General features: G+C 38.9%; 1 protein-coding gene across 8 annotated transcripts in view; it reads left to right on the plus strand.

The window, feature by feature from the left end:
* The window catches only part of caskin1 (CASK interacting protein 1), a 115266-nt gene that overhangs the window by 48679 nt on the left and 48334 nt on the right, over positions 1-18253 (plus strand). For all 8 annotated transcript variants that reach the window (XM_042392669.1, XM_042392664.1, XM_042392666.1 and 5 more), the window contains exon 2: positions 10359-10410. In XM_042392669.1, coding sequence (XP_042248603.1) covers positions 10359-10410 — 52 coding nt within the window. The remainder of the gene's footprint in view (positions 1-10358; positions 10411-18253) is intronic.

Genomic DNA, 18253 nt, shown 5'->3' on the forward strand with positions numbered 1-18253 from the left:
GTTTTTTAATCACTGTACGAAACTACCGAGTGGTTAAAACCTTGAGGGGACGTGTAGTTGGACAGCACCAAAAATGTTCAACCTGCAGTACATTTTTTTGACCACGCAGGGGAAACATGCTGTAAACACAACACTGACATATTATCACCTTGTAAGTTGGTATAGCAAACGTGTTAGTAACCAGTTTCATAGTTACACATCTAGTGGACACAGAGCAACATTAGCTTTTATTTGGACTCTATTTTTGGTCTCCACCAACTCCATCAGGGAAATATCTGGCTATTTTGCTGCTACATGCTCCACTATGTTACCAGCTAGCTAACTTGCTAACATGCTCAGCAGGTAGTGAACACTTGCCTGCTGAGTCTGAAAAAGTGGTTGATGAGAGCCGTGAGAGTGAACCAAAACAGTAAAGTTGCGGTTGGTAAAAACCAAAACAATGAGCTGAAAGAGGCTACAAAGTTTCATAGAGCTGAAGGGAACTGCAGAGTCGACACCTTTCACATACAAGTAGTCATGATGTACATGATACATTGTTAATATAAAAATATTGATTAGAGCGTTTTTACTTTAAATAGCAGGTGTAGCACAATCACCTTAAGGTGCCTGATTACTATTATAATTTGTTGTATTTAGAGCCATCTGACATGCCAAACTGATGGATTAAACATGATTTATCAGATATGAAGTTGAACTAATGAACTGACGGCCATAACATAAACCTGTATTAATGCTACATTGTTCAGTTTTAGGATATCATAATAGTATATCACTGAAATGGGCACCAGGCACAGGGTGTCTTTTCAAAGGTCAATTAAACCACAGTTAGAGGAGGTTAAACCAACATGAGGTTGTATTTTTACAACATTCCTGGTTTGATTCTGCTGGCTCACATTCAAGAACAAAGAGTCTACGCAGGTTAACTGCATTCTGACAGACCCCTCTGCAACATCTGCCAATTTAATTTCAGTGCAATCAAGGAACAGAGAGAGAAAACCCAAGGAATGAAAGGCTATCACCTTTCTCATGTGCGGACCTGGAGGGAAAAATAGCACAAGAAGACAAGAGAAAGGGAAGAAAAAGGGCAGAGGAGAGGTGAAGAGAATAGTCAGAGGAGGGGAAATGGGGACAGATCGATCAGGGCCAAGACAACAGGTCTACTTTCAGAGAGCACTCCAGAGTCCAGCGCACTATTTTCCTTCCTCACTGCCAGAAGGAGAGAGAGGAAGAGTTAGGAAGGGAGAAGAAATTTGGAGAGGCAGAAAGAGGAAGGAGGAGGAAAAAGGACGACATAGGTCTGGAAAGAGAAAATGTGTTTTTGAAAAAATTGGGAATGGATGTCTCGGCATGTCGAACAAATGAAAAGAATGAAGAAAACTAGATCAAGCTATAGGCTGAAGGAGCTTTTTTCCTTTCCTTTCCCCTCTGTAATGTAAATGTATTACGCACAACAGAACAAAATAAACTCCCTTGTTTAAAAGTTGTCTCTACAACCGACTCCATCTTCCCCAGGATAGATGTTATATAACAGTACAGCATATTAAGAAAAGCTGTGACACTGTTCCCTTTTCCTCTCCCATGGGGATAAAATCAGCCCATTTTTGTCACGGCTAAGAAAACAGAGACTCAGCAGACTGAAAATAATTTCCCTACAAAACCACATAGTCTCTTCTTTTACCTTCACTGCCTCAATTTCATATATGGAATATAATTATATCTAACCTTTTCTGAAATACACACTCGCTCATGCATGGACACTACAATTAAAAACTAATCATGCCTTCCAGCTCTCCCTGAACCCTGACCTTTACTGGGGCATGCTAACTGGGAGCTATCAATACCTCATCAGGACAGGCATGAAAAGCAGAGTGAGCAAAGTGGAGTGTGGTGTTAACTGAGCTTTGGGTCACACACACAAAAATGATGTAATGTTCTTGTTTAATTAAAAAAATATTCCTGTTTTTAGCAACCTTTATACTGACTTTATTCAGAATAGGAAGAGCAGGTTCATGTTCATGCATTATCCTAAGCTGGTTAGCACACTGCTAGCAGATAAATAGCCTAAATTAGATACTGTTGCTGCATTAGTGCAAGTTTGTTACAAGTGACATCAAATAGTGTATATATACTTTTAAATGAGCTGAAACTAAATTGTATTTTATTTAAATATAACTGCCATGCTCAAGGTTTTGCAGCCATTTTGCCAACATAGGCTAATTCTTGTTACCTAGTGTGAGATATGGTCACTATCAGAAATTCACAATGTTTCAGTATCTGAATAACAACTAGGAGGCTAACGATATGAAGTGAGGCTAGTTCTGACAGGCTATAATAATAACAGGACACAGAGGCAGAATTTTCTTTTTATAGATAGAAATGATTACAGCATAAGTTTGGAATATAACATTAGAAGAGAGCGTCAGTGGATATGGAAGAAGCCAAGTTACGTTGATGTAAGTAGCCATGCTTTTTTGTAAGCTAACATATCCCTAATTGTTGTTTAACTTAAAGATCCCAAGGTTTCCATTTCTAATATTAAGTGCTGTGGTAGATTTTACTTATGTAGTAGTAAACTCCAAGAATACATTTCATTTGTTTTTGAAAGACTGATAAAAGAAATGCTGAATGAGGCGTTGCACTGAGTTACAGAAGCTACTGGAACAGCAGCTAGCCCAGTTGTGATGCCATGACTTCTCTGTTGTACATTGACAAACCAAAACAAAACCAAATAAAAACATAAACCTGCAATAACTGATTTTTTGGCCACTAGGGGGCTGTAGAAACATACTAATATGTCAGCTTATTTCACCTTTTTTTTTTTTATCACTTTTTAAGTTGATATGACAAACTTGTTAGCAATATGTGACATGTCCAGCGGATATGGTGCAACATTAGCATTCATTTGGAGTTGTGTTCTTTACCACCTGTAGAAAAGTCACTCTTCTTTTAGCTCTGTTTTTGATAAATAGGCTCTTTATCTGCTAAACGCTTCACTATGTTCACCAAGTAGTTGCTAACTCTGTCTTACGTTTTGTGCTGACAGGGTGCATACAGTGATTTTTTTTTTTTTTAGAGCTTTTTCACTGAAAATAGCTGTCTACTGTGGCAGAAAATGACACAGTGAGAGCGGTAAGAGTGAACTAAAACAGTAAAGTTGATGTAAACCAAAACAATCAGCTGAAAGACTCAAAAATCTCCATAAATCCTGTTGATAATTCTCTATGGGTTCATCATGAGCAGCCCCTTTCTCATTATACCGTCCTTTATTTATCCATAGTAATTATGAAAATATTGATTACAGCAACTTTAAATAAGGGTCCATTTTCTTGCTTTTTTCTGAGATTTCACCACATTTTTAGTGGACAACAGAGCAAAACGTATTCTCTGATAAAGACCAGGAGATGTGATTCAAAGTGAACCTTGGGTTGATTTTATTCAACTTGTACATTAAAATTGTGAATGTGTTTGCTCTTATGTAAGTAATCACTGTATATATATACATATATATGTACATATGTTCATATTCCATTATATTCAAAGCCATTTCATATTGAAAATAAGGAACTGTTGCTGAAATGGTCTTTTTCTCCAGTTTATGTAACCCACTTGTTTATATTATATTATTTTTCAGTTTGTAGTCATTTTTTTTTTTGCCATATCTTACTACCAAAGGCGGTATGCTGACATCCTGACTCGCAAACAGAGAAAACAACCTCTCAAAATCCCCAAGGGTTCAACATTTTTAATAGACTTTCTAATAACAGATTTTTATTTCTCTGTTTGTTAAAGATTGTTTGCCTCCAGCATTGTTCTGCTGCAAAAGTTTATTTTCACAAAACTGTTTAAAGTCAAAAGGAAGTCTAAACTGGTCTTCTTCTACTGGTGAGGATTTTTTGTATTGAGCTTTATTCAACTTTATTCAGTTTCAGTTTACTCTGCGGTTACTGTCCTCTCCTCAAGCAAGTCTAAGCTGGTACATTACAGGAAACACCTATGGGTGCTATCAGTGCAGTGTTCAACATTAAACAGCCATGTATGAATGCATGTGTGTATTTCTTTATCTTTGCATTTAAACCATCTTGTCGTTGTTTTTGTTTGGACATGAAAGTATTTATGAGTGCCAACAGTATTCAGAGTGTGTGTGTGTGTGTGTGTGTGTGTGTGTGTGTGTGTGTGTGTTTGTGTGTGTGTGTGTGTGTGTGTGTGTGTCCAGCTCTGTGGGTGTGGACTTTTGGAGTGTTTTAAAGAAGTTTGTGTTTTTCGGCTGGCCGGCTTTTCCATAACCATGGTTTCTCTGTTTGTTATGACTGGCCGCAAATGTTGCCGTCCAGTATCTCTGAGCAACACTCATACACACACACACACACACACACACACACAGCGAGGCATGGACAGGTTGTTCAGCCTGATTAGTCTACTGAGAAGGATCAATATGTTCATTTTGCCCTGTACACACTGCACAGAGAACTGTTTAAAGCGTATTGTTGTGAACAAATGAACTTCTGCTCATACAGTTTATCTATAATATTACATGTTGCAGAATATAAATACAAGTTCCATTGCTGGTCAACCTACTTATGTAGTCACTGTCTGAAAGTAATAACACTGAAATATTAATGACCCATCATGTGTAAATATGAGTTTAGGCTCCATTAAATGCATTCAAGGCTGTTAATAAGAAATTGAACTTGTTTCTCTTCAAACACAACCCCACTGTTCTCACTGATGTTCTTGTTAATGTTGGACAAATGTTTGTTTTTATTTTGTCATCTCTCATATGAAGGATCTCACCTCATATACATCGTGACAGTTTCCTCAGCAATCCTGAACATCAAAGGTCTCTCTATTACGCACCATTTTGCAATGATGTTCAACAGGAAAAACACATTACCGAAGAGTCAGAGAGGCCAATTCGTTCACAGAAATGTAGCCTTGGTGGACCAGAATGCAATGTTCCCACAAGACATGCTTCTTTCTTGAGTAAGAGGCATGTTGACACTTGAGAAAGGAAATCCATTACAGACATTCATGGCTCCCAGATGATGAAGGTTTACATGAGGTTGATATTTGTGGCTTTTAGGTAAAAAAAAAAAAAATCAGCAATTATCAGATGAATTGTCAGATTTGGATTTGTTTCAGACTTATTTTCCCCTTAGCATGAATTTTAATAACTTTGGTGATCCCTTAACATTTTATTTAGCACCGTCATCATCATTTTTTGTCTTGTACTTTGGTTTATGCCCAAATTACATTACATGTTCTAATTGCATTCCCTTCAGCCTCAGCTGTACTTTGTGTTTTCTGCTAATTAGCAGATACTAGCATGCTAACACACTAAACTAAGATGGTATGGTAAACATTATACCTGCTGAACATCAGCATTTTAGTGTTGTCATTGTGAACATGTTAGCATGCTGACGTTTAGCATTTTGCATAAAGCACTGCTGTTACTTCACAGCCTCACAGAGCTGCAGTAGACTGTTAGTCTTATTTAGCATTATTCTTCCCACCTCTACTGTATGTAAAACCTATAATTGAACCTATATATTGAATGAATACGATTAAATCTAATTTTTGTTTTTGTACAAGGTGTGAAATCTGGTGAGATATCTGGTAGCTGGCTATGTTAGCTGTCTTGAGTCACAACAGTGAGTCCATGAATTGTAAGGGGAATAGTTACACTACATGTTGCTAGCATGGCTGTAGAGTTTTAGTCCTATTTGAATATGCACGACAATGAAGGCCTTGCAGGTGGTGCAGTTCTTTTATTATTCTTGCTCAATTGTTTTGCACATGAAGTCCTTGAAAATAATATGTTTTTAATTTTTTCCATATATTGCTCAGCCCTACTTGAAAGTTGTTAAAAAAGCAAATTCTAGGAAAGCACTAAATGACACAGATACAGTAGCTTGAGACAAGGGGGGGGGGGGGGGGGGGGGGGTAGAATAACAGAACAGAATAACAACAATCATAACAATAACAATAACAGCAGCAATAGCCGGGGAATGACACCAACAGGACCCTGAAGGACTGCAAAGGCTCAGCCTGCAACCCCAAGTTAGTAACATGCATTGATGGTACATGAATGCATACAGATGGAGAGGAGGAGGAGGAGAGAGGAGCTCAGTGCATCATGGGAAGTTCCCCGGCAGTCTAGGCCTATAGCAGCATAACTAAGGGCTGATCCCAGGCGAGCCTGGCCAGCTCTAACTATAAGCTTTATCAAAGCTTTATCAAAAATATCTCAATAATCTCAACTCAAAGCTCCACTAACACTTTTTTTCTCACAAATTATGCAGTAAACGATACTATTCAGTCTGTAATGTAGCTCTAATAAAAATCCAAACTGTTATAATATAGCGCAATAAAATAAAATTTAATATAGTCTGATCTGTCCATTTTAATACATTTATATTTATTGAAATGTGGTGATATCTGTACATATAGAGCCCCAGAGGCAGCGCTGTTGCTCTGTCCAGTAAAAACATGAAGCTTCACTTTCCATTCAGATAAACTAATGTGGCAGCTACAATTATTGGATTTCATCTGTGAGACCAACATTTATCTTCCAGAAGGAATTATATCAAAATGCTACTTCAAGCACCTTCAGCATCAGGTGTTGTAGCAGAGGTTTCTGCATGGTGCTGTGGGGAGGCTTTCAGTTTCCTCACATGGAGTTGATCATGGAGATGATGCTTGTGTTCCTAATGGTCCAGAGGTTAAAGACTATGATGCGGAGAAGGCAGTCACAAAGTGGTGGCAAAGTAGCATCAGAAGAAGACGACTGATGTTGAAAGACAGCGTGAGTGTGTGAGAGACAGAGGAGATAATGATGAGAATGACCATCACATCTCACAGTACATTATGAACTCAAAACACATTGAACTGAATGTTAAACTATGAAGCTGTTATGGTGTTTAAAATAAAAATGTGTACTATGAGATATGTTCAATGCATTTATTGATCTAACAGTTAGAAATAAACAAGAAACAGTAACTCAACCAATGACTAAAAGAGTAATGAAAACTGATTGTGGCCAAACACAGAACAGGGTGATTTCAATTTTTTTTATTCAGATGTAAGCGCAGGGAACAACCAGCAGAACTTCCATGACGGACCAGCGTGAGTCAATGAAGTGATGCGAGTTACTGAAACAAAGTTAATAAACTATCTTTATTATGTAGAATGAAAAAAAAGAAAAGGTTGTTTTTGGACAATTAAAAGTAGAATTCGGAACATTTACGTGACACTGAGGAAAAAAGTTCATTTCGAGCTCTGGCATCGATCAAACAGAAAGAGAAAATCCAAGGTGGATTTTTTTCCTGTAACGTGTGAAAACCAGACGCATCGGGTGGAAAGTTTTCCTCACAAAGATCTGCCTCAAAGACATCATCACTGTCACATAACGGGGGCTACACAGAGACAGTGGTCAGGGATGAGGCCTGGTAGCCGTGATGTTACGGGGTCAAAAGGTCACGGTTGGCGGCTGCTGAACAGATGCGGAGACCTGTAAACAAAGTGTTTGTGTGTGTTTTGTTCTTTTTTGGGAAGACTCCAGTCATTGTATGAAGCTTATCAGTGATATCCAAAAATGTTTAATTTTCTATTCTATCATTTTATTTTTGTCTCTCTCTATCTTAAATTGTTTTACCACACCTAATGCATGACAGTGGAAGCATATCAGGTTCTGTGATGTTACCCCCCTTTAACAACAAGTACACACACACACACACACACACACACACACACACAGGGATATAGATAGTGTCTTTGAAAGCTCTCGGTCCATGTGTATGTGTGTGAGTGAATCCCTGCATTTAGCGGCCAGAAATAGCCTGTTAGGAAATCAATGTTCCTCTCCCAGTGGCGCTGGGAGCTGTCTCCTCTACAATAGGGGGACTGTCCTGTTTCCTGCACCCTGGAGGGAGTCTGCATGTGTGTGTGTTTGTGTGTGTGTGTGTGTGAAGAAAGAGTGAAAGAGTACAGGCTCATCTTTGCTGTGCCTCAGTTCTGCATCATCAGCTAACAGGAGACATAAAAACAAAAGGGCAGAAAAAGAAAAAAAATGCCTGTGAAAGTGGAAAAATGTGTGTGTGTGTGTGTATGTGCATCTGTTCTTTCAAGCCAGCGTGTGTGTGTTTGTTTGCGTGTGTTAACAATGAACTTGACCTTAACCAAACTCCCTGCACTTTCTGACTTTCTTTAAGTCACTCTAGAAGCTCTATAGGTGTGAATAGGCTTGTGTGTGTGTGTGTGTGTGTGTGTGTGTGTGTGTGTGTGTGTGTGTGTGTGTGTGTGTGTGTGTGTGCGTGTGTGTGTGTGTAGTCCTCTAATTAGCAGTTTCATATTATAATGATAAAAGTTATTGACCCTGCTGCTGGTTTCCTCACCCGTGACATTGCTCTGGCAGTGAGCCAGTCACCAGGCTCGCTGAGCAGTAATGAATTCTCTGTAGAGTGACAAATCAGTGACATCATCACTGTGAGACGGAAAAAGACACAAACCAAACTGGCTGAATCCAAATGTGAACTGAGCCCTCGCAGACTTTGGTCATACATACTGTCACATGTCTATATTGCCGGTACTGATATGGCCAACTTATACATTATATGTACAGGGTCTGATGTACTGTAGCTGTAACAGTAGAGTTTACTCTTCACATGAGCTGTTTAACACTGCTAATATTGTTTTCATATTAAATCCTCGACGGAGAATCCATCTTTTACACTGTAGATGGACGTAAACCAGTCTTTGCCCATTCAGCTTGGCAGACTATAATAAACAAATCCAAATGACCAAAAACCTCACTTCATCAATAAACTAATACAACAAAAGCAATATTTTCAAAATTAAATATGATACATATTGTTATTATTATTTATTTTACATCGTCACATCCATATTGCTATGAACTATGAATAATATTAAGTCTGGTGAAGTGTGCAACTCAAATGAAGTCAGCAGAAATTCCACTTTAGGCCCCTAGCTGTTGAATTATATTGTCATGTTTCCCTTTAAATGCCCCAAACAATAAGCTTGCACCTTCTTATTTTAAATAGATACTGTGTGTGCATATGTGTTTCTCTTTTTTTTTCTTACTTTACTACATATCTAAATCCATCATAAAAAGACAGTGTGAAAAAAGTAAAGGAAATATGTGTGATTGAAGTATTATTTGACGAAGTTGCAAGACTGGGTTGTGTGTGTGTGTGTGTGTGTGTGTGTTTTTAAGAACTAGCAGACTTGCAGTTGGAGGGTTTTATACTCCAGTTCCACTACACGCTAACTGGTTTAGGACAGGGATGAGATTCAGCCCAGCTCAAAAGAAGAGAGAAAGAGACCCCGACAGCAAGCTCGTTCAGCGAGGTCTCGCATAATCTGGTGAAAGAAAGAAACATTGTTAAAAGGATAACATGGAGATTAACTGACTGGATGCAGGCAGCAGGTTGGAACAACACAGTTTAAGATTAGCATGTATAGTGTACATCAATACTATTTACATTCAAATTTACATTCTAGAGACTGTGTTGTTCGCTCACAACCTCAACAGCTTTAATGTAAATGCAGAACGCGGCATCGCCATCTGCACTGGAGTGTTGTGTGTTGCAAAAGTCAGATGTATTCATGAGGACCATTTAACTAACAGGTCAATTACAAAGTGTTTTTCAAGTGTGTCACGCTATCAGAACGCTTTAACATGAGGCCAAAGTGATGCAACAGAGCAAACAAAGTGACGTGCAACACATTCATTCACACACACATGGTTTTAATAACTTTAATAACCTTATTGTAATTTCATCTGGCAGGATCTATGTTATTTAGCTGATCTTACATGTTGGATCATTTGAAAAAAGGCTGTACTGTATCAGCCAGTTGCACATTTTGTATGTTTTTAGGATATTTCTCTTTGCTTTGTTTTCAATTTTGAATGGGAATCCTGCATTCATATTTCCTCATTCCGGTAGCAAGCATGCTCTGAATGATGTAAATATTCACTATGACAGACAGATATTATCACCATGGGAGTCTGAACTGGAGGAGATGACAGAGAGACGTTATTTCCTGCAAACAGCAGGCGAGGAAATATGACGACAGTATGAGTCATGATAAATAACATCTTCGTGTTTTCGGTCTTTTATTATGAAGAAATGGATATACAATAGTATATGCAGCCAATATAAGACACAGAAAAGTGAAAAATGTTGCATCTTTGGCCTCACTCTCATATAGCACAATGATATAGTAAACATAAACATTGAATATAACACCAATATTGCTGTATTGCATAATAAAAAGGCATCAATCGTCTTTTATCACCAGTGGAAATCAATTGATTTTCCATTTTATTTGTGTTTCAGAGCTCCTCGGGTCTGCCAAGAAAGTGAATGTCAACTTCCAGGATACAGATGGGTGAGTTGTTCTCCATCCCAGCATCCTCTCCCACTCCCTTCCTCCCAGCATTCCTCTGGTCTCATTCATATAAAAGCTGTATTATCACTGTAGTTTCACCTTTGTCTCTATAGTATCAAAAGCTGGAGGATTAGCCCAGATACCACTGAGCTAAACTTCAGACTAGAATGGCGTGTTTATGTGTGTGTGTGTGTGTGTGTGCGTGACAGAGAGCGTATTAATGGCGTGCCATCATGATTTTTAGTTACATACATTTGCCCTCATTCTGCCACTAAAAGCCTTGCATGTGTGCAGCATGTGGCTACGTGCTTATGTGAGCGCTTGTTCATGAGATACCGCTTGAAACAAACAAAGCAGTAATAAACAGAACATCAGACTGCATCCCTGAAATCTGGTTTCACTGTGTGACAGAGAGCACTTAGAGAGACAGACAGGACAGGATGTGGAGCAGAAAATAAACAGGTTCAAGATGTAAAATCTGATCATATCTAAACCTGATGAGATTTCGGTGTTAATTTTGGCACCTGACTTTAGTTTAGTTTTAGTCTTTTGACATATTATGGTACCACTTTCTGATAAGACACTCTTTATAAAGTGATTTAAGCTTTAATTGATGTTTTATTAATGGTTAATAAATCATTTACTTATTCTTTATAGATCATTTATAAGGTGTTAGGAATTAGGTTTGCCATGTTGGGGAAAATCCTCCTCCTGCTTCACACTTCTATTGGCTTTTTAGCTCACTGTCTAATAAGCCATCAAGTTATTTTTATATGATATCAGCAAAATAATGTCCGTCACCTACATGTTAATACATAATTAAAAAAGGCTTCATATAGTAATCCATCCAGTCTGCAGTTATAAATGTTAATAACTTGTTTATAAATGGACTTTGGTCCTGATCCTCTGCAGCCCTTTTCTACAAGGTCAGTGGTCAAACAGTCCAGTGGAGGAGTCTTCTCATGAGCTAAAGAGCTAAAAAGACATTTTCCACAACCTTGCAATAATCTTACTAATGGCTTATAAATTTGTTATAATAACAATGAATAAAGCCATTAATTATTTTTAAAAAATTCTAAAAGTGGTACCACTAGTTTTAGTCACATTTATTTTAGTTCACACCAGGATAACACTGTATGTGCACAGGTGTGTCCTCTACTCCAGTCATGTATAGAGGACGCCAGTATGTTATATATATATATATATATATAAGATAGCTTATAACGATAAATGATGACACTCTGAAATTATAATGAAAGTAAGATGGAGATGAAAGCAATAAATCCAGCCGTTTTGATCAACAGGTATCATCTATGAATCTGGATGTTTGCTCCTGGAATGACTGAGCCATAAAATATATAAAAACAGTGGTCAGTAGTTCCAGTTAGTATATAACAGTGAGCAGCAGTGAACCAATGTGAATATAGGAGTCGTTTTTCTCTATTTCAGTGACATTTTGCAGGCGAACCACATCTCTAAAGACCCGCTGAGTGCTTGGTGTACTTACAGTAATGTTGAGTCTGAAGAGCCTCTAAATCCCTCCTAGACCCTCCTGTAACAGATGACATCCTCTCTGGAAAAAGCTGAAGCTGCTCCAGAGGCTCGTGCTGGCCCTCACTCTTTCCTTTCATTTGGCACCAACAATATCTGTTCATTCATGAGCCACGATTGTCTGCGCGGTGCAGCAGGAAAACAACCAGAGAGAAGAGAAACGAGAGAGTGACGCCAGCTTCAGCTCATGTGAGAATAATTTGAACCGAGCTAAACGACTGCAAACCGCGCTGAATAAAATGGTTCTGTAAAGATAAAGATCAAAAGTAATCCTCGTAGAACTGCTCTGCCACTGTAAGTGAAACCGAAGCATGTAATCTAATTAGTATGTTTACTGTTATTGCCTCATTGCCCCCTAATTCCTCTTACAGTATTAAATGCTCTGTGTCTGCTAATGCTAACACGGCCGCGGCTGTTCGGCTGCTGCGCAAATAAGTCATGAATAAAGTTTGTGATAGAAATGCAGCGATCGAGTTCAATGTTATTTTAAAATGAGCACACATGTTTAATGAGTCTGCACAAGCAGTTTCATTTATCCTTTACTCTTCTTGGCAGCCGCTCGGAGACTCATAATGAACTCACTGTTAAAAAAAAATGCTCTTAATTGGAATCTTTCAGCATCAGATCTCCCTCATCTGCCGTTCCTCATTTGTTGTTTTTTCATGTGTGTGTTTGTATAATAGCATATCCTAAGTGGTGTCAAAAAGCTAGTGTCGCACCGTCATTAAGAACAGCAGAAAAGCAAAAATGGCAGGTCAGTACTTTTATGATGATAATTAGAGTGCAGAGTAGGAGTGAAGTGGAGAGATTGAGGGGATATAGACAGCGAAATGTAGGAAAAAGAGAGAAGTTTTGTCATATATACATGTTAGGACATTGTGTATTTCACAGGACACTGGAGATGAGACAACTAAGCACTTAGAGCATAGAGAGGAAGAAGATTCCTCTTTATAAACCCTGACAATGAGATCCCCATCGAGACCGCGGGGTACAAGAGAGCTCCACTCCAATTATACATGCACTGTATGTGAGTGTGTTTGTGCAGGCGTATAGAGGTTTACTTAAAGACCTAGAAAATGTGAAGAGAGGAAGTAACACAGTAAGAAAGCTTCATTCCTTTTTAGTTCAGGAAGTGAAAGCTTTTTGTACCTTTCCTGGAAATATAAACATTTCCAGGCAAACAGCATGAAAATGGAAGCAGACATACAAGAAGCAGTGCGCATTTAGTACTCAAATATTCATATACAACAGCATAGAGGTTCAAATGAAATATAAGACAGTGCACCAAAATGTCAAACTATTCCTTTAATGTTGTTTGCTACGCTACGTTCAGTGATTGTTTGCCTTTAGAAGCTAAAAAAGGAAGTGATAAGACCGTCAAAACAGATTACATGCCTTAAAGCTAAATTATCACGAGATATAATTTAACATATGAGTCATCTTAACACTTTGCTTTCAAAATAGTTTTTTGAAAATATGGCCATGAGGTCTATTGGACCAAAATAGAGCTGCTGTTTTTAATTACCACCTTTGTTCAATAAAATAAAAATTAAAAAAGCCTGCAAAAACCGTTCAATCTACTCATAATATTTATAAAAAAGTACATTAACATAATCAAGACATGATGTTTTCACAAGTTCTGCCTTAGTCTCAATATTTCCCTAATTACATTATAATCATATTGTAATGTAAACACGTCCATCAAACTGCTTCCACCAGCAGGAAGTCATCATCAAGTTCCTGGATTCACATGGTCGACACATTTCCCTCCTGAAAATGCATCCTGGAGTCCTGGAATTATTGACTGTGTGTGTTTTATGGACAGAAGAAACCTGGACACACGTTTCCTGTGCAGGCAGAGTGACAGACACTGATTAGCAAACAACAGAGACACAAGACAGTGTGATATATGAGCCAGGAGCTTGCGAGCGCACACACACACATACAGAGATATTCCAACATTTATGCGCTCATGTATAAAAAAAGCCTCGAGCACCCACATTGACAAGTTGACATGTTGTTTGTTGTAGGAGAGGTTCTTCTAAACTTCTCACCAGCAGATGAGCGAGAAGACAGATCGTGTTTTTCTTTGCTTCCTGACGTCTCCGTCCAGTGTGTGACTGTTGGAATAGTGTGTTATGGAAAGGCACAAAATATCTCTCATTACTGAAAATAGGTCAAACTGTTTATATATAAGTGCATATGTGTGTGTGTGTGACAGGTGAAGAGGACCAGTGTTAAGCTTGTTTAAGGGTGTGATTGTGCAGCAACAAAGTGGGGGGAAGGGTTGATGAAGCTAGTCGGAGATATACAGACAGAGAGAGGAGAGAGACAAGCAGACTTGAAGAGATGAGTTACAGATATAAATAAACAGAGGCAGCTGGTGAGAGGAACTGAAAGACCAAGGAATGAAAAAGAGCTTGGTTTCTGAAATGGAGAGACACGAGATGTGGGTTCAGACCATAGACTGAGGCAGAGCCAGTGGTCTCTTGGTAGTTGGGTTTACTGCGGCTTCCATCCCTACTGCATGTGCACACAAAACCCCCAAGCTTGCACTTGTCCCCAAACCCACAGCAAGGCTTCTGCCTTTAGCTTGTGACTGTCCAGGTCTTCGCCAAGGAAGTGAGTTTGATGATATAATCATGTCTGTGCATTAAATATGAAGCTACCACCAGCAGCTGGTTAGCTTAACTTAGCATACGGATTCCAGGAAGTAAGTACACCTGACCAGGAAATAGTCTGGCACATAATATCACTCAGTGTTGTTTTTACTCTTCCATTTTGGTACAGAAACTATACCTTTAACTATTTCATACTCCACTATGAAACTTGCAAGTTATGAACAACAGCAAGGGAAAAAATGCAAATGTAACAAAACTAAATACACGTGTCTTCTTACCTGATGCTGCCTTAGTCTTCATGAACGTTATGATGGTTGTGACTATGAGTGGACATTTGTCTGGGCCTGTTTGGCACACTCTTTTCCTTGATTCTGTTTATATTATCTGCTGTTTTTTCAACCATGTACTGATATTATTGATGGTTGTGTGTTGTTATATTGATCTGGTTGTGTTGTATTAGGATCAGCTGCTTTGTTTTATCAGTTTTATTATCTCTTTTTGTTTTCTGTTAGAATTTGCTCTCATTATCGTGTTAATTTTTAATTTGGGCATGTGAACCCCAGGGAAATTAAGAACTGCAGTGGAAAAAGCTAATAGACATCCAATTTAATTCAACAAATAAACTTTTGTTCCCCAAGTTTATCCTTAAGACAGCACTTCTTCTCAGGCTTAGTGCAGTTGTAGGGCATTACTTGTAATGCCTTAGAGGAAACCTTACAGTATATGGAGAGAAATTAGCTTCAATATTAGTGAAAAATATAAGTTTCATCATTAACAAGGCATCCGGTATGTCTGCTCTGGGACTTTTGTTGCGTGTCATCCTGTTCTCTGTCTCCCTTCCTGCATTTCCTGTCTGGAACCCGAAAATAAAGGCAAAATGTCAAGAAACAATCTTTAAAAACAGTAAAACCAAATCCACAGGTGTCAGGTGATCCATGCATGCACATTTAATAATTAGTAAATAAATACAAAAAAAAAACGAACTTTGCATTTAAATATTTTTAGACATTTAAATGCACAGGAAGCATTTCAAAACAAATATCAGTAGATGAATACATTTGATTACATGTGTTCAAGTTGGGTGGAATTTGTTTGTAGATAAGATGAAGCATTTGTGACCACTGTAATGTACTCACAAATGTGGAAATCTCGTTTTTATTTGTGAATCACAAATCTGTCACTAGTATTGACACTAATTTCTTTCCATACCTTTAAAGACATAGAGACCACAGGTTACGTGAAAGGTTGTAAGATGGACAATGCTATCTTTAGGTGGTTATACAGTCTTCAGAAGTGGGTATATGGCATTAACCTGCATATATGCACCACTACACCCCGGGTAAATGAGATGGAGCGAAGGGTCACTCAACAGGAATTGGAAGCAGAAGGTGGAGAGGAAATATGTCAAAAAAAGAGAAAAGGAAAATTAAAGGAAGAGACTAGAGAGGAAGTACAGGAGGAGAAACAGGATGGAGATGTTGAGGGAAATAGTGAGACTGTCTGTGGCTGAAGAAAGGATAGGAGGGAGGAGGAGAGAGGAAGAGACAGATCAGGAGGGAGATGGATAGACAAAGAAAGAGAGAGGCGGATTTGTGGAGGAGATGAAGAGAAGGGGGGGGTATAAATATTGCATGGCAGGTTGCTTGGCAGGTTGCTTGGCAAAAGCACGGGCTTCACTCCCCCTCCCCCATACATACACCCCGCTGACACACTTTGCAGGGCTCCACACGCACACACACACACACACACACACACACTCACAGAGTCAGACTAGTGCAGCATTGTGTAACGGTATCCCTGTTTGACCCTGGAGGGGAAAGCGAGGGGAAGACACGGTCGTTGCTGAGATGCAGAAGTGGGTTATGAAACATACACAGTGTTTGTTGTGAGAAGTGGATTCAACGGGCTGCTTTACACGCCTCGGTCCAGTTTAGGGATTATAGAAGTTCCAATGATGCAGACGTCTTCTCTTGATATATTATTTAAAAGGTTCACAATCCAGTTAAAAGATGTTTACACCCAATAGTACATTTGATATGATATTGTTTACCAGACTGTTTACAGGCATGAGGGATATACCCACCTAAAAATAGCCAGACGTATGTGTCACTTTCCACCTTGCAGAGTAAAGTGGCAGTGGCACCACAAAGAGATACTTGCTCATCCGTGTGAAATAGTGTGGCGGTGGTAACGTAGTGACTGGGTTAGTTGGTGAACTGCTGTAGCACGCTCACAGCTTCTCTCTATTTTCTCTCTGCTGTTCTGTTTACTTCCCTTTGGTAAGCTAGCTATTGAGCTTGCTAATGGTCAGTTAGCAAGGACGATCACTAACAGGACAAAAACTTAATGCAGTTTATTCAAAAGAAAAAAAATCTAAAAATTGTACCATCAACTCCGGTCAACTGTCTGCAAACTGTTGCTCTTTGTTGGAGCAGTTTTTGCTTCTATAGAGCTTCTATAGAATCGCTTCCTCCATTTTGGACTCACGGGCCGTCTGTCCTCTCAAGGGTCAGCTCTATCAAGACAGCTTGTTGTTGTTCAACAGTGTGAATTCTTCAGTCAAGGAATGAATTTAATTTGCCATGGAACTTCACTGTATTAAGGCAGCAGCCATTCATGTCACTATCTCTCCGGTAATCTATGACATTTACTGCACACTGGAGGCTGTTGTTCAGTGACTGAAGCTGACTGAAAGGCACTGCCTCCTTCCTGGCTATGGATGTATTGCCCTGATTAGAAACACTGTCCCTGACTCTATTACCTTGCTGTCCTTACATAGCCTGTGAGCTCCACAGAGGGTTATGAAATGGATAAGTATAGTTAAAACACTAGTAGCTAGCTCATAGTGCATCGCATCTGCACAACTACAAACATAAAGCAAACAGTCACCCCATGTAAAGGGCAGAAGATGTTGCTGTGCACTGTAAAACTTTAAAGAGGATGTTTAGGAAGCTGGCCAAGTAGGCAGGAATAAGTGCAAAAAAGGTCTCATTTACAAAAATAGTAATGAAATATTCAAAAAGGGCAAAACGTAGTTGAAGCAAAAGAAAAAAACAAGCAATCAAATAAAACCTGCAGGCTCACAGCAAGCTGTTACCTACTCTCTGCTATTACTACAGACCAGTGACTGGCCTATTTACCGTCTCAGCTTCTCCTATCTGGAACCTACCATCTGATTTAGGTTACCTTCACTTCATAGGACCTAATGATGCACACTTGTTGTCACTATCACTGATTAAGCAGATGATCTGTCCTAACATCACAAAACGTACATTATCACTGAAGGACTGAAGCCCTTTAACAAAACATAACCCCTGCTATTTGTATAATATGACTGATAAATTAATATATTAACAGAAACATTGGACTGAAATGAAGACATTAAAACATTGGTAATGTTGGGAACCAGGGCCTAGTGAAAAGAGAGAGGAGAAACCTTTTCACACCAAGGTATAGGTTATAAGCAAGAGGGAGAATAATCCACTGACGTCTGTGGCACTGCAGGGTTTCACAGGTGTTGTTGAACACTGATATCTCAACAGGTGCTCAGATTTTCACCTCTCTTAACACGCAAGCTGGTCTGTCTGCTGTGTCGTGGTTGGTAACGAAGTACATTTACTCAAATACTGCACTTCAGTAAATGTTGTGGTACTTGTGCCTTACTTGAGTAT

The sequence above is a fragment of the Thunnus maccoyii genome, chromosome 18 (genome assembly GCF_910596095.1).
Source record: "Thunnus maccoyii chromosome 18, fThuMac1.1, whole genome shotgun sequence".
Lineage (NCBI taxonomy): Eukaryota > Metazoa > Chordata > Actinopteri > Scombriformes > Scombridae > Thunnus > Thunnus maccoyii.